The sequence below is a fragment of the Saccharomyces eubayanus genome, chromosome VII (genome assembly GCF_001298625.1).
Source record: "Saccharomyces eubayanus strain FM1318 chromosome VII, whole genome shotgun sequence".
NCBI lineage: Eukaryota > Fungi > Ascomycota > Saccharomycetes > Saccharomycetales > Saccharomycetaceae > Saccharomyces > Saccharomyces eubayanus.
The window spans coordinates 617,844-642,525 of record NC_030982.1 but is presented as its reverse complement, the minus strand read 5'-3'; the positions used below and the strand labels follow the sequence as shown (position 1 = coordinate 642,525).

Sequence of the window (24,682 nt, the reverse complement as noted above, 5' to 3'; positions counted from 1 at the left end):
GCTTTGAAAAAACTTTGAAATTCGTACGTGAAGAAAAAGCAAATATATGGCCTTCAAGAAAAATGAAGTAAATACGTCCTTTTTTCAAACACAAAATCTGTTGGTTTAAATTCTATTGGGAAATAGAATCGAGTAGGTATGAGGTTAAAACCCTTTTGGTTTTATATAGGTGTTTAGGGCAAGATATTGATAGTAGATGCTGAAATGTTCATTTGGTTAAATTTTCCAAATCACAAACTGAAATTTTTCAACGGCCTGGTGAACAGTAGGCCGACTTTCCCAGGCGGCCGCCACCACCGGCCCTGCCTAGGTCTTGGCCGTACACTGGGCTTTCCTCCAGAACGGACGGCGCGAAAATCTAAGTATTCATGCACCATCGGAAGGACCGGAAAACTAAGAGTGAAAAAAATAAAAATTATAATGCCACCTGCCAGAATTGAACTAGCGACCTTTGCATTACAAGTGCAACGCTCTACCACTAAGCTAAGGAGGCAAGTCTTTCTTATGTTAAAACATAAAGTAGTTGTACAGTCATGTTTTAGCAATCTTTACGATCACAGGGAAGTAACTTTTTGCTAAAACTATTGACCAGCTTGATCAATGGTGATGTTACTTGTCTTATATAAGATCTTAATATAACTGAAGGGTGGAATCGCAAAACCTCGGATCTAAAGTAATTGTTCTTGTATTTAGATATTTCAGGTCCTTCATTTAAGCAAGGTCCGCGTTCTGGATGGAATTGCTAATGTGGTAATAATCACCTGTATGATTTATGTTGATCCATTTCAAGCACGTTTTAAATGCGCGTTGGCAGATTCTTACCACGGCTGCAAACGGTTTATCTCAGTTTTAGATACAACATCTGTTGGAACAAGATTCAACTATTGTCCATCTATTACTATTATATACGGTGTTAAAAGATGACATAAATTACAAAACCAGTAAGTTAAGATTCAAAGTGTCGTCGAAATTAATGGAAGCTGAAGCGCAAGGATTGATATTGTAATAGGATCAATGAATGACAACATATAAAAAGAGGAACAGAATCATTTATAATATTATGCACAATTGCAGATTTCTTTCTGTGGATTCCTAAATCCATGAGGAGAATCTCTAGTATAATCTATATACGTAATATTATAACATTAAGAAACAATGGAATCCCAAAGATCATCATACAATTTAAATGGTTATTAACATCTTAATTCACTATCATAGTGCATTGTAATTGCGGGAATGCTTCAAACATATATAAAAGAATGCTCCTGCCCTATACTGTCTTCCGCTTTGAATGAAGCTTTCGCAATGCGAGAGCTGAGACATTCATGAAGAGAAATATAACCAACAATATAAGATTAAAAGCGGCTACAAAAATTCAGCGTGTAATTAGACATAGGTATATTGCGAATATATCGTAGAGCTCGTTGCTAATTATATAAAATCATCTCGATATACATTGCTCTTACATACTAAAGTATCAGTAACTATTGCCTATTAGACTATGAATATTCTCGTTCTCGTGTTCTAAACGATTAATATCCTGTTCTAACCCTTTTATAGTTAACTCGAATTTATTAGCTTCACGTATTCTGTATTCTTTTCTTCTGAGTCTGTCTTTTTCCCTTTTACTCATGAACAGAGTACTGAACTTCTCTATGTATTCCTCGTTTTCGTCAACTTCCTTTTTCAACTTCTCGTTTCTAGCGTTTAATTTATCTAGTTTAGACGTCAATTGACCAAAATCTTGGTTTAGCTTATTTGACTTCTTTTCAGAATTTTTCAGCTCATTTGATAGGCTTTCTTCCAATTTGCTGTATTCTAATTGATTTTTCAAATGTAAATCTTTCTTTTTCAGGTATTCCTCTTCCAAGTCAAGCTCCTTCTCGGTAAGAGTCTTAAGTTGCTTCTCTAATTTATTCACCGCAGTTTCGCTCTGTTGTAAAGCAACTTTTAGATTTTCAACTTTGTAAGTACTCTTTTCATCATTTGTTGCGTTCTGTGATATTCTGTTTTTGAAATAATCAATTTCTTGTCTTAAAAGACTTAATTTTTTACTTATTTCCTTTTTCGTCTTTTTCAACTTTGCTCTTTCATCGGATAAATTTGCGTTCGTGGTTAATACAGAATGCTTTAGAGTTAGCAGTGGAGATAAGAATTTTCTGTGGTAATATGAAGGGAAGCTAAAATCAAGATTTTCAAATTTTCCAGCAACTGTATTGCTATTCCCACGTGTTCGGACAATCAAATCAGAAACCAAATAATCATCTTGGTGATTCAATCTATTGATGAACTGGATGTCGTAAGAACAAGAAGGAACTAGCCCATTCACAACAACGTATTCTTCTCCCACATGTTCTAAAATTAGAGCGCACGAGACTTCTGACCAAATTACACCGTTTACTAAAACAATGAGTTCACCATCATGCAAATTCTCAATATGGAAAGTGATGGAATTTGTGCTGATGTCGATAATGCAAACTTTATAATCATTATCGTTTCTATTGAAAATATTCTCGTTGGTGGAAACCAAATTCAATTGATTGTAATCATCAGACGTTGTTTTAGCAATTAATGCCATTGTGTTTGAAGGCTCAAAATTGTTAAACACACTTTTCTTAAACTTGCCCGCATGTGTAAAACTAATTTTTGATGGGATTGAGTGTGTCTTGATCGTATCCGAATCCTTATTGTGTTTTTCTTGACTGTCGATGTAAGAAGAATTGGAGTTTGTCGGTGTTAGAGGATTTCCTGATGTCTCTTGCAAATATTTCTTTTCAAAGTTTGTTGTTTTTAAGGTAACTACCATGGACCAGAGAGGTGCAATTATGTGCTGGTTTTTCCTTCTAAATAAATGACGGATGAAATTCTCCAAATTTGTCGTAACAGATATGTCAGACGATAAATTGCTCGATGAAAAGACATTCCCAAAATCGACGTTCAGTTCAAATAGTTGGTTAGTGTACTTGTCATTTGGTGGAAAAGAAGGGTCGGATTTTTTCTTGGAAGTTGTATTGGAAGCGTTGGATAAGGGAATTTCATTTGGCAAGCTATTTCTTTCACCAGAAAAATTGAATGTTGTAGGAGAAGTTGTTGTTGTGGTTGTAGCAACGGCTTGAGAATTGCTTCTTTCGGCAGAAATCACTGAGGGTTGAAACGACTTATACTCTTTTACCATAGGTGTGAAATAAGGAAAGTTAGAAACAGCCTCATTGTGATCGGAATTTGCAGGGCTCAATAAATTACTATGTGATGATGGAGGTAGGGGCGAGTTATTTTGTTGAAGTGAATGGGCAGGTTGGTTGTCGTTATTAAGGCCCCCTGGATCATTTGGTATCATCGGAGTTTGGTCCTCTAAAATGTTTGAATCAGTACTGTTTGTAACCAAGCCAGATGCGGAAGATGAAGACGAAATTCTCATCCTTTGTAACCCTTGTATACGATTCACTTCTGTTTTGTTAGAATTTACACCTTTTTTGGGTGATTTATTTTCAGCTATTGGCCTCTGTGGAGAAAGCAGACTTGCAGCAAATGAAAAGAAGATTATATGGAAAGACAAATAGTAAATCATACTTTCCGCATGTCTACCGAACATCTTAGAAGACATTGGCAAAAAAAGAGAGAAAAGCTTCGTCAAAAAGTGTGAATATCTATGGAAAACTGCAAATAATTCAATTTGTTGGCCAGTTCCTCGGAAATACGAATCAAGCAACTGTACAGTGTTAAAAAGATGGGATACCCTTTGAAAAATATTTGTCGACACTGCATACAATACTGAGCATGAAGTGGCGTAGCTTAAGCAATCGCTCGGATCATTGATCAAAAATGAAGCAATTATGGAAATCGCCAAATTTTTAATTGGCTTGACAAAATAACTTCCACCGTATAGCTTTAATAATGCTGCAAATATAATTTCACATATTAATATAGGAATGGGAATCATGAAGCTATTCTTAGAACAGTTAAAAAACCGCGGGTTAGATTTTTTACTCGAGTTGCTATTAGTCCCTTTGGAGGTAGTAATATCTATACGTGCCACTTCACTAATATGGCGCGAAGGTTTCTTAGATAGGAAAAGTACAATGAAGCAATTTGCCAAAAAATCTTTGCACTTGGTGGCGACGATGAAAGACACCAATAAACATAGGGAAGTGAAATGGTTGAAACTCAAAAATACCAAAAATAACGCAAGCGTATCTTTGAACCTATGCTTTTTGGCAAATTCTGTTGGTTGTTCACCCGATTCAGCGTCCATGGGTGGCAGCGATGGTGATAGTGCTTTCTTATGGTTCTTAGATTGTTTCTCCATGAAAGATGTGCATGAATTGTTTTGTGTAATGAATATAAGTGAAACGAAAAACGGTCGCCGAAGGTATAATGTTGCGGAGTCGTGTGCTAATACAGATTATCTGGATAAATAATACTGGAACTTGAAGAAATAGAAATAAATAGTTCAGCTTGGTTATGATACTACAAAAAAGAATATACCGCTGCCTTCCTAAGTAAGTTTGAAAAGCTTTTGGTTTTAAGAAAAAAATGTTTTTCCCTTTAGTGAAGTAGAAAGAATCCTGCTGTCAAAGATAGTTGTTAGTTGCTATATGTATTGGAAAACTTACGAGTTCAACGTTACGAATACACAATCGAACAAACTTAACTACATTTTTTCCAGCAGCGTCCGTACAATGCGACAAACGTTGAACTGTGTCGATCTGGGTACCGAACCGTTAAAAAAATGTGTCAAAAGGTATCACTCAATCGGCTTATTGGGTGGCTTTTAAAGAATTTTTGGTATATATGTAATAAATAATAGTGCCGGTATATTTACAACCGTTAGCAATATCCAATAATGGATGGGAAAAACTTAAATAAATATAAGGTTCGGTGTGCCTTAGTTTGCACTTGCAATGCTCCAAGTCTTGGCGTAACCTTGAAGGTCGACAGGTTCCCATTCAACCTCCAGGCCCTCAGCGATGACTTTACCCAAGTCCTCGTTCAACAAACCAAAGTATTGGGTAACTCTCTTTTTCACATTAGGATCTTTAATCTTACAAGCATGGCAAACAACGTTATGAACGAATAGCTTCTTTTGTTCAGGGTCGTAAACTTTTTCAAATAAAGCTCTAGGTTGTTCGAAGTCAAGGGGACTCATACCGTAGACGTAATAATATTGATTGATCTTAGCATCGACGATATGTTCATTTCTGATTTGGTCTTCTTCTTGTTTTTTCAAAGAAGCCTTGGTAACTTCATCTAGAACTATTCCTTTGAATTCGTCAGACACTTCATCGTTTTGTTCATTTTTGAATTTGAGAGTTTGGTTTGGTAAACTGGAGAGATAGTTTGGTTCAGGACCAAAGTTATAGTAACTCATTGGGCCGTCTCTTTGAAAGTTAGCAGCCTTGAATGGACACTGTTCGGCAGAGTATTGGGAGTCCTCCTTAGAGTATGGACATCCAAGATTTCTTGGTCTGTTGACAGGCAGTTGCTGATAGTTGGCCCCTAGTCTGTGTCGTTGCGTGTCTGGGTAAGAGAAGAGTCTAGCCTGTAGAACTGAATCATTGGAAGGTTTAATACCTGGAATACAAGTGTTGGTTGGACTGAATGCTACTTGCTCGATTTCTTGAAAGTAGTTGTCAACGTTTTCAGTCAACGTGATGGTACCGAATTTTCTCAATGGGAATTCTTTGTGCGGCCAGATCTTGGTCAAGTCATTAACCGAGTATTTGAACTTGGCGGCTTGTTCAGGAGTCATTGTTTGTACATAACAGGTGAATTTTGGCTTTTCACCGTTTTGCATTTGTGTGAACAACTTAGCCTGGTTATAGTCTGGATGAGAACCAGATAGTTCAGCAGCTTTGTCGCCGGTCAATGTTTCGAAACCAGTATCCGACAGGACGTGAAACTGTACATAAGTGTCCTTCCCCTCTTTGTTGACCATGATATATGAGTGGCCGGAGTAAGCGTTCATGTCAGACCAAGAGGCAGGAGTACCTCTCTCACCAAACATATATGTGATTTGGTGAATCGACTCCGGGTTCATAGTCAAATAATCCCAGTAAAGGGTAGTGTCCTCGAATTGATTCAGGTGACTTTGGGGGTCTCTCTTTTGGGTGTGAATGAATGCAGGGAACTTGATGGCATCCCTTAAAAAGAATACGGGTGTGTTATTAAAGACCCAGTCGTGGTTGCCCCATTTAGTGTAGAATTTGAAAGAAACACCTCTTGGGTCTCTTGCAGTGTCCGGGGTACCACTTTCACCACCAACAGTGGAGAAACGGACAAGGCCGGGGCATTTGTAGCCCACTTCTTGGTAAGGAGCAGCGTATGTAATGTCGCTCAAAGAATCCGTCAATTCGAATTCTAATCTACAACCACCACCTTTGGCGTGGACTACACGCTCTGGTACTCTTTCTCTGTCAAAGCTAGCGATATTCTCCAATAGATGGAAGTCTTGCAGCAAGATAGGGCCGTCGGGTCTTGAGTATTGGGAGGCGTATGGGTGATGAGAGTATGGGAACCCATTTTGCAAAGTGTAAACTTTCTCAGGCTTTTCTTCCTTTTTACCAAACATGTTTATTCTTGATTTTGGTGATTATAAAACAAGAACCATTTAAAAAAAACCGAACAAGAGCAAGAGTGACGGGAAAGAGACATGGTAGATGGTAGACAGTAGACTAATGGGCCTTCTTATACGTGAGATAACGTGCCTTCTTGTACGTGTGGCAATAAGAGAACATGACTAAATTATGTGTCCAGACGACGACCAAATCTTACACATCCCTCTTATTGAAGAAGTTGGGGGCTATATCGGCGAGACCAACCCCCGTCCAGAGGGTGAGATTGACTATGCTTTTTTTCTTTCAACCGTTAGTAAGAACAATAACCATCCTGGATTGGCGATGTCGTATGTCCGAAGTGGAGAGAACAATACGCAACCCTTCAGTTGGCCCCTTTCCGGCGAGTCCCCTTGAAAAAATAGGCGGCCTGTTGAGTGGTGGCCTTAGCCGAGGGTCTCTACAGATTAGCGCAGGAGCAGCTCGACGTAACACGGAAATAGCGGACGGGCCTGACTTTTGTCCCTCGTCATCGCTTCCTCATCATCTTGCAGTCTGTACTGGAGCCGTTGCCGTCACTAGAATTCTTGGCGTGGTGCTAGCAGCTAAGTGGTTCGGGCTCCGATTTACTTAGAACATTGGGTCGTCCAAGGAAAACGTCAAAAACTCCTCGCAGTAGCAATGGTGCCATACACTATTTGTTGTTGTTTTTTTTTTTATTCTACGCTTGTTGAGGCCCTTTGTGAATAACTCTTTATATTTTCTTGCGTGTTGATTTTGAAATTCAATAAACAAAGGGTAGCATTCCATGTGGGGAGAGCATTCCTTATGTCTGCCGTGGACGAAGCAATAATCTCAAGTGTAGCTTTTTTCCTTTTCCTATATTATTTATATTTTGATGGTAGGCGTTTACTTTGGGATCTTCATATTTTTTCCCCCAAAGTTGGGAACACGGGCTAAACTTACAGTAGATGATCAAGAAAAAATATACTTAAGACATTGGCACTTTTGGCAAGAGCACGTACCATACCAGAAATCCAGGCAAGCGTTAATAGAACCTATCAGATAAAGAGTGCACGCGCAAAACGAAACCACCTTTTACCTTAGGATCTTGTTTTCTTGTAGTAGTTAAGAGAATCGCATCACATCATTAGTATATTGAGCAAGAGGTGCCGTGCCGCACATAACGAATAACTCACTAAAGGAGATCGACGGGTGACATCCAAAAGGGAAAAAAAACCATTTACTGTGAACCGTAAAACCTGTAACTTTGCCAGCACCATTTTCGGGCACCTTGTAATTAGGGGAACAGTCCTCACAGCAAGGAGACACCGAGCCTGCTTAAACCGGATCAAATAATAGCCCAGCCACAGTGTGTAAAGTGACATCAGTTTTTCGTTGCACAGGTACATTCAAATCTCGCGCACTTATATAGAATCACTCACTGAGGCATCCAGTAAATGAAAAAAAGTGGAATCGGAGTTTGATTCACACACACACGCACACACAGCTTGTTTTTTCTTTTTTTAATGTGGCTTCAAAGGGTACGCAGCATATGTGATTTCATTAACATAAGCAAGGCCCGTGTCCCGCACTCAAAATGATGCATTTTTGTCATCGCGTGCCCTTAAGTAAAGGAAAAAGATACGTTTTGGGCGGAACGGGTGACAGAAAAGCGCGCATCTTATCAAATGACATCAAATAGAAAACGAAAATGCATAGTTAACATAGTAGGAAACGTAGAGAAAACCGCAATGGTGATAAGGTTGTGCTTGATTTCTTTTTATGAATTAACTGTGTATGCACCTCAATTTACTCGGTTACAGGATAAGGGGACGGGATAACTTTACGAGGCCTTAGTTGACAAACGTATATAAGGTCCTCTTTCCAAATCACTAGTCTCGGCTATTCTCTGTAGTATTTTCTATATACTTTGTACAGTAAAATACCCACATAACAAAACAGAAAATCTAAAAAATGTCAGAGATTACTTTAGGTAGATACCTTTTCGAAAGATTGAAGCAAGTCAATGTTAATACCATTTTCGGGCTACCAGGCGACTTTAACTTGTCTCTGTTGGACAAGATATACGAGGTCGACGGACTAAGATGGGCTGGTAATGCCAATGAGCTGAATGCAGCCTATGCCGCCGACGGGTACGCCCGTATTAAGGGGCTGTCCGTGCTGATTACGACTTTTGGTGTTGGTGAGTTATCCGCCTTGAACGGTATTGCAGGTTCGTATGCTGAACATGTTGGTGTGCTGCATGTTGTCGGTGTGCCCTCTGTCTCAGCACAAGCCAAGCAATTGCTACTGCACCATACCTTGGGTAATGGTGACTTCACTGTTTTCCACAGAATGTCGACCAACATCTCGGAGACCACATCGATGATTACCGACATTGCTACGGCTCCCTCAGAGATCGACCGGCTGATCAGAACTACGTTTGTCACGCAAAGACCCAGCTATTTGGGACTACCAGCCAATTTGGTGGACTTGAAGGTTCCCGCTTCTCTTCTCAACAAGCCGATTGACCTGTCGTTAAAGCTCAACGACCCGGAAGCCGAAAAGGAAGTCATCGACACTGTGCTGGAACTGATCCAGAATTCCAAGAACCCTATTATTTTGTCTGATGCCTGTGCCTCTAGACACCATGTTAAGAAGGAGACCCAAAAATTGATTGACTTGACTCAATTCCCAGCCTTTGTGACGCCTTTGGGTAAAGGTTCAATCGACGAACAACACCCCAGATACGGAGGTGTTTATGTGGGCACGCTGTCCAAGCCAGACGTGAAGCAGGCCGTCGAGTCGGCCGATCTGATCCTTTCCGTTGGTGCCTTGCTGTCCGATTTCAACACAGGTTCTTTTTCCTATTCCTACAAGACAAAGAATGTGGTCGAGTTCCATTCCGACTACATCAAGGTAAAGAACGCAACTTTCCCGGGCGTTCAGATGAAGTTTGCCCTGCAAAAGTTGCTAAGCGTCATACCCGGGGTGATCAAAGGCTACAAGGCTGTCCCCGTGCCAACAAAGACTCCCCCCAACAAGGAAGTGGCTACCAGCACTCCCTTGAAGCAGGAATGGCTATGGAACGAGCTGTCCAAGTTCCTGCAAGAGGGCGACGTTATTATATCCGAGACAGGCACGTCCGCGTTCGGTATAAACCAGACAAGCTTCCCGAAGGACGCCTACGGCATTTCGCAAGTTTTATGGGGCTCCATCGGGTTCACTACAGGCGCGACCCTGGGCGCTGCGTTCGCCGCGGAGGAGCTCGACCCCAGCAGGAGAGTCATCCTGTTCATCGGTGACGGGTCGCTGCAATTGACTGTGCAAGAAATATCCACCATGGTCAGATGGGGGTTGAAGCCGTACCTTTTCGTCCTAAACAACGACGGGTACACCATTGAGAAGTTGATTCACGGGCCTCACGCGGAGTACAACGAAATTCAGACCTGGGACCACCTCGCCCTGTTGCCCACGTTCGGCGCCAAGAAATACGAAAACCACAAGGTCGCCACTACAGGCGACTGGGACAAGCTGACCAGAGATCCGGAGTTCCAGAAGAACTCCGTGATCAGACTGATCGAACTAAAGCTTCCCGTGTTTGACGCTCCAGAGAGTCTGATCAAGCAAGCGGAACTGACCGCGGCCACCAACGCCAAGCAGTAAACACTCGCGGAACAATATATGGCCCTGAATGAATTGACCACGAAAACTAAATACATACATAAACACATACATGAACAAATACATCGGTCACAACTAAATCTAGCCTTATCAACACGAATTGCATATTACGTACTGCGTATCCTTCCTGGCACTGCGCATTTACGAATTGGGAAAAGCCCTTGTGCTTCTTTCCCCTTTAAGGAAGGGGGTGGGGGCGGCCGTTGTTCAGCCACGTCAATTATTTTTTTGTCTTTGGCCCTGCGCTTGGCCCACAATTTCTGCAGCCGCCTTTTTTTTTTCGTTTTGGCCCACTCTTCGTAGAAGAAAAACCGAATGGCCGCGCCCCCCCTCACGCACGGGACGGAAGAAGGGCGGCGTCCCCTGTTTTCGGGTTTGGCTCATCTCGTTGGCTCCGGCGGACGAAAGACGGATTCCCCCTTCCGTGTCTTTTATAAATAACAAGCGCTCATTCTGGATTCTTCTCTGTTCTCCGTTATTTGGGCTCAATGCATTGGTCAATTCAACTTAGAAAAGAAGTTAAAACAATCAAATCTTTTTACACCCTTATCTCTACGCCTCCGCCGATCCGCAGTATTGTAAACGGTGAAGAAGATAACAGAAATATCTATATAACATGCACAGAACTTACTCGTTAAGAAACTCCAGAGCCCCTACGGCCTCTCAATTGCAAAACCCACCTCCACCACCATCTACCACCAAGGGTAGATTCTTCGGGAAGGGTGGTCTAGCCTACAGCTTCAGGAGAAGCGCTGCCGGGGCCTTTGGCCCGGAATTATCCAGGAAGCTATCCCAATTGGTCAAGATTGAAAAGAACGTTTTGAGATCCATGGAGCTGACTGCCAATGAAAGACGTGACGCCGCTAAGCAATTGTCCATCTGGGGGTTGGAAAACGACGATGACGTTTCCGACATCACCGACAAGTTGGGTGTTCTGATCTACGAAGTCAGTGAATTGGACGACCAATTCATCGACCGTTACGACCAATACAGACTAACCTTGAAGTCTGTCAGAGATATCGAAGGCTCTGTACAACCATCTAGAGACCGTAAGGATAAGATCACCGACAAAATCGCCTATTTGAAGTACAAGGATCCTCAATCCCCTAAGATTGAAGTTTTGGAACAAGAATTGGTCCGTGCCGAAGCCGAATCCTTGGTCGCTGAAGCCCAATTATCTAACATCACAAGATCCAAGTTGAGAGCCGCTTTCAACTACCAGTTTGATTCCATCATCGAACACTCCGAAAAAATCGCTTTGATCGCTGGTTACGGTAAAGCTTTATTGGAACTATTGGACGATTCTCCAGTCACTCCAGGTGAAACCAGACCTGCCTACGACGGCTACGAAGCATCAAAGCAAATTATCATCGATGCTGAAAGTGCATTAAACGAATGGACTCTAGATTCCGCCCAAGTCAAGCCCACTCTAAGTTTCAAGCAGGATTATGAAGACTTCGAACCTGAGGAAGATGAAGAAGAGGAAGATGGCCAAGGCAGATGGTCCGAAGACGAACAAGAAGACGGACAGATCGAAGAGCCTGAACAAGAAGACGACGACGTAGTTGAAGAACACGAACATGCCGATCATCAACACGAATCTCTTCCCGAGCACACCACTGCTTAAACAAACAAACAAACAACAAACAAACAGAACAAAACTAAAAAAAAACTATCAAGAAAAGAACGAACAACCATTTTAATTAATATCGTTTAACTAACGGATGAACGGAAAAGCATCTTTTCCCTCCTCAAAAAAACAACCGTTTTACTTTTTATTTTCTGACCTTTCTTTTTTGTATTTTTCTTTATTTTACTGAATTTGCCTTCCCTTCTTACTCTTAGTCTATTAATAATATCTCCCCAAATTATGTACTCTTCTATCTTTTAATCGTGACAGAGAACAGTTTAAATTTTGAACTATTTTTGCAAGAGTGTATCATTCCCTGCACCTAGAACAACTTTTCTACGTTTTCCTCTCAATTATAACTCCACTTTACTCTACTTTAATTAACTTTACTTTTTCCCCTCTATGTGAGTTCTTGCCATTCCTAAATAATACGACTAGTTCTTTTCTCACTTTATTAGGAAGATACTTTTCTACTTCTACCGTGCGTGGTTTTAATACTTACTTTTCACATGCACTGCTATCATGATAAGTAGTCCTCTCTACAGCGGCTCGTTGTTAGTCAAATACATGTAATGGCTTGTTTCTCTTTCGCGTGACGGACCAACATCCGTACCTTACAGACCCCATACACCCATCTCATTTGGTTTTCATTTTTTCTCTTTTTTTCGTTTAAGTGCCAACCCGATACTCCGGGAAAACCAAAATACCCAGCGGGTGGAAATTTCAAGATATCCAAGAGCAGGTTGGATATATTTCATTGAATACATGTACTGTTAAGCAAGGCATATTTTGGGCGCATTACCCTTCATTTTTACCCTTCAGCTTCAGCCAAATAAACACTACAACCACGTCCAAGATGTCTGCTAAAGCCCAAAACACTATGCGTGATCTTAAGATCGAGAAATTGGTCTTGAACATCTCCGTCGGTGAATCTGGTGACAGATTGACCAGAGCCTCCAAGGTTCTAGAGCAATTGTCTGGTCAAACTCCAGTTCAATCCAAGGCTAGATACACCGTCAGAACTTTTGGTATCAGAAGAAACGAAAAGATCGCCGTTCACGTCACTGTCAGAGGTCCAAAGGCTGAAGAAATCTTGGAAAGAGGTTTGAAGGTCAAGGAATACCAATTGAGAGACAGAAACTTCTCCGCTACTGGTAACTTCGGTTTCGGTATCGACGAACATATCGATTTGGGTATCAAGTACGACCCATCCATTGGTATTTTCGGTATGGATTTCTACGTTGTCATTAACAGACCAGGTGCCAGAGTCGCCAGAAGAAAGAGATGTAAGGGTACCGTTGGTAACTCTCACCAAACCACTAAGGAAGATACTGTCTCTTGGTTCAAGCAAAAGTACGACGCCGATGTGCTCGATAAATAATTTGGTTTAGTTATAAACAACAACTAAATATATAAGTACAAATACAAACTCTCACAATATTATATATCCTGACACTTTGAAGTTTCGCGCATTCAATGTACTGCCTAACTCATCCCAGTATATAGGTGAATTGTTCAAGCGAACTTTGCACTATAAAAGGGCTCTTCTATAGGGTAACCGAGAAGCACGTTCGAAAAATCAATACTTTCTTTGAAAGAAATGGGAAGCTATAAGAAGCTTAATACGCCATCAATACAACGATAGCAGCATTGTGACCAAGCTACAACCAATAAGACGATGTTTAAAAGCGTGGTGTGGAAACGTTTTTCATCTACTAGCGGAACTGCAAGGGGAAAGTTAGACGAATTCTTGATATACCACAAGACAGATGCCAGGTTAAAGCCATTTATTTACCGTCCCAAGAATGCTCAGATCTTGCTAACTAAAGATATCAGAGACCCCAAGACCAAGGAACCATTGGAGCCAAGACCCCCCGTAAAGCCGTTATCGAGACAAACGTTAAATGATTTTATTTATTCAGTTGAACCCAATTCGACGGAATTGTTGGACTGGTTTAAAGAGTGGACTGGCACCTCAATTAGAAAACGTGCTGTTTGGACCTATATCTCACCAATCCATGTTCAGAAAATGTTAACTGCGTCTTTTTTTAAAATCGGTAAATATGCACATATGGTGGGACTCTTATATGGTATGGAACACAAGTTTCTCAAAGCCCAAAACCCATCCGTGTTTGACATCGAACATTTCTTCAATATCAATCTCATGTGCTCCTTGCACCGAAATAAGCTAAGAAACTATAAAGACGTAGACATCGCTCAAAAGAAACTGCTCGTTGCATGGAGAAAAGTACTAGATCGGAAAAATAATACAGGGCTAGCAAACACCCTTGTGGCGACATTGGGCAGACAAATTGGCTTTACTCCAGAACTACCTGGCTTGGAACCTGTCCAAATTAGCCTACCAGAAATCCCTACTTCCTTAAGTAGCGCCGAAACAAAGGAATTATTAGACAGATTCGAAGGAGTATTCTTAATTGCCAGAACACTCTTAGATATTGATCAACACAACGCTCAATATCCGGAATTACAGAAGTTTATAAGCCAATACCAGAGCGCATTGGGTGAATCTCATGACCCTTACGACACGTACTTGAAATCATTGGAACACCTAGAAGCGCAAGCTCCTCAAGAGATTGCCGAAGAAAAAGCAGAATAGTACGCAAAATATTCATAGGAACTTATATACAATTAAACACACCTGTAAATACTTAAAAAATATGGCATACTTTACCGCATGTGCTACTTCTATTGTATATATATTATCATGCTCCTGTTTACCCGGGAACCTCTTCTCATTTTTTCGCAACTTTTCACTTTTTTCCCATTTTCCAGTTTTTTTTCGAAACTAAAGAAAAGTGAGCAATGTACAAGACATCATCAGCTGTAGGAGATCGAACATAAGTGCATCGGGAAACCAATTAGGCTACATTTGGGGCTTTTTTGCAAAAGAAAATTGATAATCAAGGCGCAATGAGCGAATCTGAAGCCAAAGCAGGAGTAGCTACACCACCAGGTAAATCCGAACAAGCTGCTCCAGTAGCAGCAGCAACCAGCGGTGAAAAGAAACTATCTAATAAGGAATTGAAAGAAATGAAAAAGCAGGAAAAGGCTGCAAAGAGAGCGGCACTGAAACAGGCTAATGGTATGTCCATCGAGCAGCAACAACAACAAGCACAAATCAAAAAAGAGAAAAAGCAGCTGCAACGTGAACAACAACAGAAGAGAGAACAAAAGCAAAAGAATGCTAACAAGAAAAAGCAAAGCGGGCAAAACGTGAAGAAAAGTACCCTTTTTGGTCATTTAGAAACCACTGAAGAAAGAAGAGCCACCATCTTGGCGGTGACAAGTGCAGTATCATCTCCAAGGACTTCTAGGATCACCGCTGCCGGGTTGATGGTCCCCGTAGTGGCCAGCGCATTATCAGGATCAAACGTATTGACAGCTTCGTCTTTGATGCCTACGGGCTCAAATGCTGCCTCTACACCAGCAACTACGGCCCCCACATCAGCGACAACGACAATTTCCGCTTCTTCCACAGCCCTCTCTGCTGCTTCTACTTCAACGGCAACAATCACTACAACTGCGGTACAACAAGAAATTGCCTCATCAAACGCATCTGATGTTGCCAAGACATTGGCATCCATTTCATTAGAAGCAGGTGAGTTTAATGTCCTCCCTGGTATATCTTCAGTGATTCCAGCGGCATTGGAACAGTCGTTTGATAGTTCCAGTTTGGTATCATCCGTTAAGGAACTGTTACTTAACAAAGATCTCATTCATCCATCAATTTTATTATTGACTTCCCATTTGGCACACTATAAAATAGTGGGATCCATCCCACGTTGCATAGCTATGCTAGAAGTTTTCCAAATTGTTATCAAAGACTACCAAACACCAAAGGGAACCACCTTGTCACGTAATTTAACAAGTTATTTGTCGCATCAGATCGATCTTTTGAAGAAAGCTAGACCATTAAGTGTCACTATGGGTAATGCTATAAGATGGTTGAAACAAGAAATTTCGTTGATCGATCCATCTACACCCGATAAAGCAGCTAAGAAAGATCTTTGCGAAAAGATTGGACAATTCGCCAAGGAGAAAATTGAATTGGCTGATCAACTAATCATAGACAACGCCTCGACACAAATTGAAGACTCTACTACTATCGTCACGTATGGCTCATCAAAAGTCTTGACTGAGTTGCTACTTCATAACTCTATTGGCTTAAAGAAAAACATTAAAATTATTGTTGTTGACTCGAGACCATTATTCGAGGGCCGAAAAATGGCAGAGACATTAAGAAATGCAGGCGTCAACGTTATGTATGCTCTCATTACAAGTTTAGACACGGTTTTCAACATGGACGTGGATTATGTATTCTTGGGAGCACATTCTATTTTATCCAATGGATTTTTATACTCAAGAGCGGGTACAGCAATGTTGGCAATGAGTGCTAAGAGAAGAAATATACCTGTATTGGTGTGCTGTGAAAGTTTAAAGTTTTCACAAAGAGTGCAATTAGATAGTGTAACATTTAATGAATTGGCGGATCCGAATGATTTGATTAATATAGATTATGAAAATCCAGTGGAAAGACGTGGTAATAAAGGTGCGTTACTAAACCAGTTCGTGAAGGAGAGGAAACTTGAAAAGAAAAAACTAGAAATGGAAAATAAACCAAAGGGTAATAAGATTGGCGGCAAGAAGGGGTCTGAAGAAGAAAATAAAGATGTTAATGATGAGGGAGATAACGGTGAAAAAAACATCTTGGATGGATGGCAAGAACTACCTTCATTAAATATTGTCAACATATTGTATGATTTGACGCCACCCGAATACATCAAAAAGGTCATCACTGAATTCGGTGCTTTGCCACCTTCATCTGTGCCTGTTATCCTAAGAGAATACAAAGGTTCCGCATAGGCATATACAACATTCGTAAATGTATATGTACGTATATAAAAATTTCATATTTACTTAAAATCTTAAATACGATAAAATTATACGTCTAATGAGAATAAACATTTTTCACTAATAGCTTTTAGTAAAAGTTTGATATAGAGAAGAGGGGAAGGGATACAGGGAGATAAATTTCATTTATGTAGTTATATACAGAATAGAAGAAACATAGACAAGGGGAAGTACTGGACCAAAGAGAATACCGTCCTTAATCGTCAATGTCGTTGGCTTCAGCAACAGCATCTGATTCGGCTTTACTTCCAACAACACCTTTAACGAAAGAAGCCACGTTAGCAGGAGGCAAGATGGCAATCATTAAGATAATGTATTCGTAAATGGCTTCAGGGATGGATCTTTGATAGATACCTAACAAATCCGCAGGTTGAGGATATACAGTCAATGCTTTATAAAATTTAGAAGCGGCTTCTAGTTCTTTACCTTGTTGCATGGACAGTCTTTCACCATTTTCCACGTTGGTAGTGAATGTGGCCTCTCTTTCAGAGGGATCACTAGGGATAGGATCCTTAGCCAATTCTATAGATAAGAATTCCGTGACTTTTTGCAGTTTGACCTCCTTGGCATGGCTCTTGGCCTCTTCTTCCATCTTGGCCTGTTCTTTGGCTCTTTGCCTCAAGACTTTCCTGAATTGTGAGCTGTTTCTTCTTTGGTAGTCAAAGTAAACAGCATAACCGGTGGCTGTTAGAGCAGCTATAGCTGTTGTGATGGCAAAGCCACGTAAGACAGGGTTTGATTGGGACATGGGCTAAGGTGTAAGTTTTGGTTGCAATCGAAATCTAATCTAGTGTTTTTGCAAAGCAAGGTCAACAAACAATACGTGAATAACATGCAATCTGTCATTATTGAAGTGGTTAGGCCAGTATAATAAAATGTTATTCTCGGCAGCGAGAGGCCGAACGGGTGACGCACCGCAAATTTTTCAAGCCATTTAAGCTACCAGAAGGAGTAACTCGATGAGCTGAAGCATGAAAAGGGAGAGCCGCCATATAGATTGAGGATAGGATTGCGGTGATGGTTGCTAAGAAGAGAAACACCCTTAGGGGCAAAGCGTCTACAAGAAACGCTCAAAGAATTGGAGTATCCGGGGCGGAAGATGTCCATGAGGATCTACCGTATGACTTGGAATCGGATCCAAAAGCCTTTTTGCATCAACCAAAGGAAACCAAGAAGGAGAAACTGCTCAATAAGCAAAACACATTCTTGTCACAGCTGAAAGGAAGACCCATGTCCGATGTCGGTGTGAGCGCTAATTTTGACGGAATTTCCAAATCCTCTGTTAGACGTAGGAAAAGGAAACTAAGAGAGGAATTAAAACCAAGGATGCAAGATCTACTTACTTCTTTAGAGCAAGAAAAGGATTTGCAAAGCATTATAAAAGAAACAGGCGTGGCTGTGGATGGTAACAATGATATTAATATGGACTCCAAGATAAGAATCGTAGATACAAAGGAAATGCGCCCGAAGAAAGCTGCTGAGCCAGGATCCATAAAGATAAAAAAGAATCAACCAAACATCAAGAACCAAAAAGGTGCTAAGGCGCTGTCGGCCAGCGAAACCGCAAGGTTTAACCAAGTTTTGACAAATCAGGATTTCCAGAAAAATCCGTTCCATGCTTTGAGAGAGGTAATTAAATTACAAAAATAATGAGCATAAAATAGCATAGTACAGGAACGGTTTGCGGCAATCTATTCCAGAAAATACAGAAGAAAAAAGTAATGTCGTTTTATACTTAGAAGGATAAAAGTTAATATCATCAGTCATGTATATATATATATATATATATATATGTAAATGCTGTTTGATTTCTATGTTCTTCTTTTCCTCATTGGGCCCCTTGGTTTGTTGAATCTCAAGCTGCCGTTGTTCGATTGGTCTGGAGTGGAACCACGGTCAAGGTCATCTTCGTCACTTTTGGCGGACAATGACGATTTGTCTAGTTCGACGAAGTCACCAATTTCCAATATTTTGCTGAACGAGATTTTTTGGTCGTTTTTCAAGTAGTTGATGAACCCGTTCTTGTTGGAAGCATACATCATTCTATCTTTGACTTTGCTGCCCGATGGGCAAGAATAGATAAAGAAGTTCAAACTGTCATGCTTAAATATCGTATAGCTGGGCCCAGGCAAGTCGATTTGTAACGCATCCACAGAGGGGCACGTCTCTGATTGCACGATCTGGATTGTTTCATTCGTAGGCTCGATTTGGAAAATGATCAGGTTTTTACCGTCATTACTGAAAATTTCGTCTATAGGCCTCTCGGAATCGACCTTGAAAGTCAGTGACAAAGGTGAAGGGCTGTCCTGGGAGACAAGTTTGACCGAGTTATTGTTGACGGATTTCCTCAAGAGTGTCTGCTGTTTGTTTATTTCAATTTGCATTTTTTCATCTTCCGTCAAAGGTTTATTTTGAGCAACAGTACGATCACCATCAAGCTCTTTCAAGTCCGCCAGTTCTTGTACGTCCGTGATCAACGGCTGCTCCGTGGATAGAGAGTTCGAGCCGATCTGCCTTGCCAGCGTGTTCTTAGTCGAGGCGTAAAGCATCCTTGATCTCACCGGAGAACCATCGGGGATGAATGACACGAAAAAGTATTTGGCAACCTTCTGGGGCTTATAGAAGATGTACAGGGGTTCCTTGTTTTGCGAAGCCAAATGAACCAATTGGTCCAAATTATGGGTTACGTCTAATTGATGTACCGAGGTGGAATCAGGGGAAATCTTGGCTATGACAATGACAACACCGTCCGTGGAAAGATTCTCGTTCAAGGAATCCAGCAAACCTTGGTCTGCGATAATACCAGATTGGGTTGACATGAAGCGGGTGGGGTTGGGGTGCAATGCCTTTCCTTAGTTAGCCGATGAATATCCTTGTTTCAACTGATCAAATCCTGTAGTATATATATACAATTCGAAATCCTACAAAAAAAGTTACCCTAACAATGTATAAAGAATCTATATTTCCAATTTATTGACCTTACTGTCACTATAACATGAATTCCCCGATACCAAAACCTGTTGATAACGTCTCGCAAACACCGCTCTTTCTTCTAATGGCTCTCTTCAACAGCTTGTCTCTCTTGGACACAGGCTTCCACTTCTTGGAGATGGTAGAGGACGAACGTAGAGAGGTTTTCAAGAACTTTCTCTTTTTCAACGTGAACTTGCCCTCGTTGTCCCTGTAACACAAAAGCTTGATGTTGTAGTCCAAGTTGTCGAAAAGACAAGGTGACGAGGATACAGAGGAGGCGGATGTAGACGAGCCCGCCTCATTGCCGTTGATGTCATCGTTGATAAAGTCCTCGATGCCCAAAGTATCATCGGGACCTGGGGTAGCATCGCCGGGATGCAAAGCCACGAGAGAACTTTTCCTTTGCCTCGTGTCCTGCAGGCAGATTGCCTCTTCGGCGGTGCCATTGACCTCTTTCCAGAAGTCCGTGTTGCCGGCGCCAAAGAAGAATGACTGTTGTAGCTGGGGCAGGAAAAGACTGCTCTCGCTGTCTGTGTGAAAACCCTTTCTGTTCTCGTCCTCTTCCAGGGGAGTCTCATTGTCCGCGCCGTAGGCAAATGTGTTATTGGTGAAGGAAGGCTGGTGGCATGGTGAGAAGAGAGGATCGGGCTCGGAACTATAGCCCAGCGTGCTCTCTAGATCGTCGTCGTCATCGCCGTCATCACCGTTGTTGTCTTGGTCAACGCCCGTCTCCTGGGCGCCTTCGTCTCCCATGGAGTTCTTAGATAATGAACCGGCAGTATCTATCGAACGAGCAGTGGTGATAATGATAGGCGTGGCCTCGACCGCACTGGCGAGACCGTCATCGCCATCTGTGACCTCGCGAGGGTCCGTCTTCTTCACGTGCGATCTGGACAGGGGGGTGATGTCCTCCTTAGTAATGACCTTGTTCGGTACCTGAAATGCCCTGCTGCTTCTATTCATTGCTACGTAAACTATGCTATATGATACAAGTAAACGCTCGTTGTAAATTCTGCCTGCGTGTGTGTGCGCGGATAGATGTGTGGACAAGTGAATGCAAACAAACACAGCTTAAAAACTCCCGAATCAATGCTGCTCTCTTCTGCGACGCTGCTCATCTCATCTCATCCTTTATATTAGGAGGCAACGACGTCTCACACGTAAAAAAGAAACGAGCGAAAAAAAACCGAAAAATAAGAAAAAAAAAAAAGAAACGCGCCGCAGGAACGGCAGCTTCCCTTTTGGGAAGCTTCCGTCCCAAAACGGAAACCGCAGGCACCGGGTTGAATTGCAGGCCGGGCAACCAGTAAAGGTTGGTCGTTTGGTTTCTTTGACCATCTTCTAAGTTAGCAAGAAAGAATGAAAAAAAACAGGTTCCACGGTATTGTAAAGGCTACGAGTAACAAAGGCTTCGGCTGCAAGGAAACTCGCATACATCGCACCGGCTCACACATATACACGCAGGGCACTATGGACACGCTATTCAACTCCACGGAGAAAAACGCCCGGGGTATACCGCAAGCTCCTTTCATCGAGAACGTCAAGGACATCATCAAAGATCCGAGCGACTTTGAGCTGTGCTTCGGCAAGTTCCAGGAACGGCTCTCTAAGTACAAGTTCATGCAAGAGTCCAAAATGGCCACGGTGAAGCAATTGCAAACCCGGATCCCAGACTTGCAGAATACCCTGAAGATATGCCAGAGCCTGCGCAACCACAGCGAGGATGGCGACGAGGACGCTGAGCCTATGCTTCTGCACTACCAATTGAACGACACGCTCTTCACAAAAGCCCAGGTCGACATACCTCAGGACCGTGGAGACCTGAAAGTCGGGCTGTGGCTGGGCGCGGACGTGATGCTGGAGTACCCCGTCGACGAGGCCATCGAGCTGTTGCAGAAGAAGCTTACAGACTCGGAAGAGTCTTTGGCTGTGTCTACCGAGGATGTAGAATTTCTAAGGGAGAACATCACCACGATGGAAGTCAACTGTGCAAGACTGTATAACTGGGACGTCCAAAGAAGGCAGGAGTTGAAGCAGGCCGAGGAAGGGACCAAAAATCTGAAGATATAACAGCCCTTTGACACCCTGCCACTAGAAGCCAGTACATAGAACAACATACTCTACATAAGTCTCTTTTTTTTTAACTTACCTTCTGCATTGTTACTGTTTTTCTTTGACATTAAGGGAAAAAGCCGCTTGAATGAAAATCAAGAAAATGAAAATGGAAGAGGAAGAAAGAATATGCAGGTGGAGAAGAAGAGCATTTTGAAAGGCCATCAAGCCAGCATGTCTGATCGTGACGTCGACTATCTGATTACAGCGCTCACTTCCACGAAGAGGATTCAGTATGACGAGCGTTTGCTGGACGAATTCTCGGCTAATTTGGTGTACTACATCCCCAGGATTAAATCACCCGATATTTTGTACCGTTTCGTCCGAGCACTTTTCCAATCACATTTCATTGTTCAGTTACCACCGCTACGTCTACTACACGTCATCAAGGACATTTTCCTATGGAAACTAGAGGTTTCTGAACCCACCCTCCCCATCGACAGGTTCTACCAAGTTTGGAATGCTGTCATGGAACCGCATCGGGCCGCTTGGAACCTGTCACAGTTGATGCTACTGGGCGGCATACTGGTCACGTACCCGAGGTTCAAATCTTTGAACGAGAGGTACTTCATCGACGAATCTCGGAACAAAATGGCGGTTTACTACAAAAACTGGAAACAGAATACATTCTTACCCATTTGGGCCCAGTTCTGGAATGATCCCGCTATCACTGCCAAGCCCTTGATTCAGAAATATTTGCTCGTTTCAATGGTTTTGCTGTTCAATCGCCCGAACACGAAACTTCCTTTGTGCGGAGTCAGAGTATCATGGGATGTAGTCACTGGAAAATTACTAGACCTCTTGGCGGAGTACACGCATGCCATCGAGCAGCCGATGGAAAAGTTCACCGTCAACTCTGTCCTATCAACGAACCTCAACCATTTGGCCAATTGCTTGAGCACCCTGTTGACGCTGTCAAATGAACCCGCTATACTGAGTTCACTGCACAGGCTGGGCAAAATATGTCAGTATTTATCTGATGCCCTGAAGTTGTCCAGACAAGAACAACTAGATCTCAAGTTGCAGGATTTATTCATCTTAGTAATCCTTACTTTGAAAGAAATATCTGCCATGAACATGAAAATCTCATTTGCTCACAAAGACGATTTTTATTCCATGATTTGCTTGAGTCTTTTCAATATTCACGTTTTGACTGAGAAAATCGGTACAGCTGGATTTCCCAGCTATCACTACGTTTACGACAATTTGATAACATACTTTATTGTATTGGACGATCTACCCAAAATCACCCCAATCCTGAATCGTATGAGGGGGGATAACATCAAAAATAATCCGAATAAACTAATTTTTTATATCAACTTCTTGAACAAGATTACCAGTTATTATTCATGGCGCGTCCATTTACCCTTCATTTTGGAATTCATCGAGCCTCTACTACATTTCAACAGCTTCCTCGAGGGAGGCATGACTGACCCTTTGGAAATCGAGATCAAGGAATCTATACACACATTGGCAATCACTTCCTTAACTATAGATCCCTCCCATTCTTCACAGATTGCACAATGGCAAGTGTCCCGCATTATTAACTATTTGAAAATGTCCATGGACCAGTATATCGCAGAAAGATTGTCGGCCCCTCAGATTCTCATTATATTTAACAGTCTATCCATGCAATTTCCGCTATTACATAGCTATGATAAGCATTTACTGAGGGACTCTTTGCACGAAACATACATCAGGATTCTAAATACAAGGAAACTGGAGAAAAAGAAGGTACTGATGGAATGTTTGATTGTACAAATACTTTTTGTCAACGATCCGCATCATTTGATCACTTGGTTAAACATTTGCTTCCATCTGATCAGTACTCATAATAAAAAACTACTCCTACAATTATGGGAGATGATTTCAAGTTCCGAATCCTCCTTGGCCATCGACTGGTGGTATGCAACGGTAATACCGTCGCAATCTTCTAAATTGTAGTACCACTTATGTACGTTTGTAATATTCCCTTTATATTCCTTTACTAAAAGCACTTCGACAGAAAAAAAGAAGAAATTTCAAAGAGCAAGTGAACATAGAAACAAAGTGAGGCAAAAAGAAAAGTAGGTTGCAGCCCTACACGCAAAAGAAGAAGCCCAGCTCGCGTTTCCAAATATTTATCCATGTCGTACAAACAATACTTTGATGGTTTACCTTTAAAATTAAAGTCATTTTTCCAAAGATATCCGCCTTCAATCAAATATTCTTCGGTATCCACATCAACAAAGGCCGTTGATGCCAACCCCTTCTTGCCAAATAAACATCCAGTCACACAACGGTTACATGATCCTAAATACTCATTAAGAAGAATGAGCGATGTATATAAGCTGGCATTGCGTTATGGAGTGCAAGACTTTTTACCACCTATCGATAATACTAAGAAACTTTTCTTCGAAGACAAATACGATAAGAAAACTTTAATGAAGGGTGTTCTCTTACCTAAAGGTCATAAACATGAACTCAAATTGAATGAGAAGTTGATGAAGCGTGAAGAGGCTTTGAAGAATGTGGACAATCTGATTGCATCCAAGAAGGGTTCGAAATACGCAAAGAAATTAGAAAAAATGAAAACAACCCAAAGTATAGGCTGGTTCTAAAGAGTTAAAAGGGAAATGAAATACCATAAATTAGTAGATTACATGTATACCCGTATATATTTTACACTCTAATCATGTAAATAATAAATTTTGTGAATATCGAGGATGAACATTAAGAATATTAAATTAACATAAAAAAAAGTAAAATATAAAGCTTGAACGATACAAGGTTTTCTATAACTCGGAAGGGACAGAAA

The 24,682-nt window shown here is 41.5% G+C and overlaps 15 protein-coding genes and 1 non-coding gene across 16 annotated transcripts; 10 read left to right on the top strand and 6 right to left on the bottom strand.

Moving 5' to 3' along the window:
- Nucleotides 1-421: 421 nt before the first annotated feature.
- DI49_2048 lies at nucleotides 422-493 on the bottom strand. Its single transcript has one exon. It is a non-coding gene; the product is annotated as a tRNA-Thr (tRNA).
- Nucleotides 494-1,477: 984 nt separating this feature from the next.
- NNF2 (Nnf2p) lies at nucleotides 1,478-4,306 on the bottom strand (the record flags this gene model as incomplete). The annotated part of the gene is made up of 1 exon (XM_018365200.1): nucleotides 1,478-4,306. One exon carries the CDS (start codon nucleotides 4,304-4,306, stop codon nucleotides 1,478-1,480), a length of 2,829 nt encoding a protein of 942 aa, XP_018222300.1.
- A 579-nt stretch (nucleotides 4,307-4,885) lies between these two features.
- CTT1 (catalase T) lies at nucleotides 4,886-6,568 on the bottom strand (the record flags this gene model as incomplete). Its single annotated transcript, XM_018365199.1, has 1 exon — nucleotides 4,886-6,568. The coding sequence occupies one exon, from the start codon at nucleotides 6,566-6,568 to the stop codon at nucleotides 4,886-4,888; it is 1,683 nt and encodes a 560-aa protein (XP_018222299.1).
- Nucleotides 6,569-6,732: 164 nt separating this feature from the next.
- On the top strand, nucleotides 6,733-7,185 carry DI49_2045 (uncharacterized protein; the record flags this gene model as incomplete). The annotated part of the gene is made up of 1 exon (XM_018365198.1): nucleotides 6,733-7,185. The coding sequence occupies one exon, from the start codon at nucleotides 6,733-6,735 to the stop codon at nucleotides 7,183-7,185; it is 453 nt and encodes a 150-aa protein (XP_018222298.1).
- A 1,343-nt stretch (nucleotides 7,186-8,528) lies between these two features.
- On the top strand, nucleotides 8,529-10,220 carry PDC6 (indolepyruvate decarboxylase 6; the record flags this gene model as incomplete). The annotated part of the gene is made up of 1 exon (XM_018365197.1): nucleotides 8,529-10,220. One exon carries the CDS (start codon nucleotides 8,529-8,531, stop codon nucleotides 10,218-10,220), a length of 1,692 nt encoding a protein of 563 aa, XP_018222297.1.
- Nucleotides 10,221-10,854: 634 nt separating this feature from the next.
- Nucleotides 10,855-11,865, top strand: PIL1 (lipid-binding protein PIL1; the record flags this gene model as incomplete). The annotated part of the gene is made up of 1 exon (XM_018365196.1): nucleotides 10,855-11,865. One exon carries the CDS (start codon nucleotides 10,855-10,857, stop codon nucleotides 11,863-11,865), a length of 1,011 nt encoding a protein of 336 aa, XP_018222296.1.
- Nucleotides 11,866-12,724: 859 nt separating this feature from the next.
- Nucleotides 12,725-13,249, top strand: RPL11B (60S ribosomal protein uL5; the record flags this gene model as incomplete). The annotated part of the gene is made up of 1 exon (XM_018365195.1): nucleotides 12,725-13,249. The coding sequence occupies one exon, from the start codon at nucleotides 12,725-12,727 to the stop codon at nucleotides 13,247-13,249; it is 525 nt and encodes a 174-aa protein (XP_018222295.1).
- Nucleotides 13,250-13,546: 297 nt separating this feature from the next.
- MRP13 (mitochondrial 37S ribosomal protein mS44 MRP13) lies at nucleotides 13,547-14,485 on the top strand (the record flags this gene model as incomplete). The annotated part of the gene is made up of 1 exon (XM_018365194.1): nucleotides 13,547-14,485. One exon carries the CDS (start codon nucleotides 13,547-13,549, stop codon nucleotides 14,483-14,485), a length of 939 nt encoding a protein of 312 aa, XP_018222294.1.
- A 314-nt stretch (nucleotides 14,486-14,799) lies between these two features.
- Nucleotides 14,800-16,752, top strand: GCD2 (translation initiation factor eIF2B subunit delta; the record flags this gene model as incomplete). Its single annotated transcript, XM_018365193.1, has 1 exon — nucleotides 14,800-16,752. The coding sequence occupies one exon, from the start codon at nucleotides 14,800-14,802 to the stop codon at nucleotides 16,750-16,752; it is 1,953 nt and encodes a 650-aa protein (XP_018222293.1).
- Nucleotides 16,753-16,996: 244 nt separating this feature from the next.
- TOM20 (TOM complex receptor protein TOM20) lies at nucleotides 16,997-17,548 on the bottom strand (the record flags this gene model as incomplete). The annotated part of the gene is made up of 1 exon (XM_018365192.1): nucleotides 16,997-17,548. One exon carries the CDS (start codon nucleotides 17,546-17,548, stop codon nucleotides 16,997-16,999), a length of 552 nt encoding a protein of 183 aa, XP_018222292.1.
- Nucleotides 17,549-17,817: 269 nt separating this feature from the next.
- Nucleotides 17,818-18,450, top strand: SLX9 (Slx9p; the record flags this gene model as incomplete). The annotated part of the gene is made up of 1 exon (XM_018365191.1): nucleotides 17,818-18,450. One exon carries the CDS (start codon nucleotides 17,818-17,820, stop codon nucleotides 18,448-18,450), a length of 633 nt encoding a protein of 210 aa, XP_018222291.1.
- Nucleotides 18,451-18,611: 161 nt separating this feature from the next.
- TWF1 (twinfilin TWF1) lies at nucleotides 18,612-19,619 on the bottom strand (the record flags this gene model as incomplete). Its single annotated transcript, XM_018365190.1, has 1 exon — nucleotides 18,612-19,619. One exon carries the CDS (start codon nucleotides 19,617-19,619, stop codon nucleotides 18,612-18,614), a length of 1,008 nt encoding a protein of 335 aa, XP_018222290.1.
- A 169-nt stretch (nucleotides 19,620-19,788) lies between these two features.
- Nucleotides 19,789-20,736, bottom strand: DI49_2036 (uncharacterized protein; the record flags this gene model as incomplete). The annotated part of the gene is made up of 1 exon (XM_018365189.1): nucleotides 19,789-20,736. The coding sequence occupies one exon, from the start codon at nucleotides 20,734-20,736 to the stop codon at nucleotides 19,789-19,791; it is 948 nt and encodes a 315-aa protein (XP_018222289.1).
- A 396-nt stretch (nucleotides 20,737-21,132) lies between these two features.
- Nucleotides 21,133-21,843, top strand: PAC10 (tubulin-binding prefolding complex subunit PAC10; the record flags this gene model as incomplete). Its single annotated transcript, XM_018365188.1, has 1 exon — nucleotides 21,133-21,843. The coding sequence occupies one exon, from the start codon at nucleotides 21,133-21,135 to the stop codon at nucleotides 21,841-21,843; it is 711 nt and encodes a 236-aa protein (XP_018222288.1).
- Nucleotides 21,844-22,014: 171 nt separating this feature from the next.
- PEX8 (Pex8p) lies at nucleotides 22,015-23,829 on the top strand (the record flags this gene model as incomplete). The annotated part of the gene is made up of 1 exon (XM_018365187.1): nucleotides 22,015-23,829. The coding sequence occupies one exon, from the start codon at nucleotides 22,015-22,017 to the stop codon at nucleotides 23,827-23,829; it is 1,815 nt and encodes a 604-aa protein (XP_018222287.1).
- Nucleotides 23,830-24,011: 182 nt separating this feature from the next.
- MRPL25 (mitochondrial 54S ribosomal protein mL59) lies at nucleotides 24,012-24,485 on the top strand (the record flags this gene model as incomplete). The annotated part of the gene is made up of 1 exon (XM_018365186.1): nucleotides 24,012-24,485. The coding sequence occupies one exon, from the start codon at nucleotides 24,012-24,014 to the stop codon at nucleotides 24,483-24,485; it is 474 nt and encodes a 157-aa protein (XP_018222286.1).
- Between the last annotated feature and the right edge of the window lie 197 nt (nucleotides 24,486-24,682).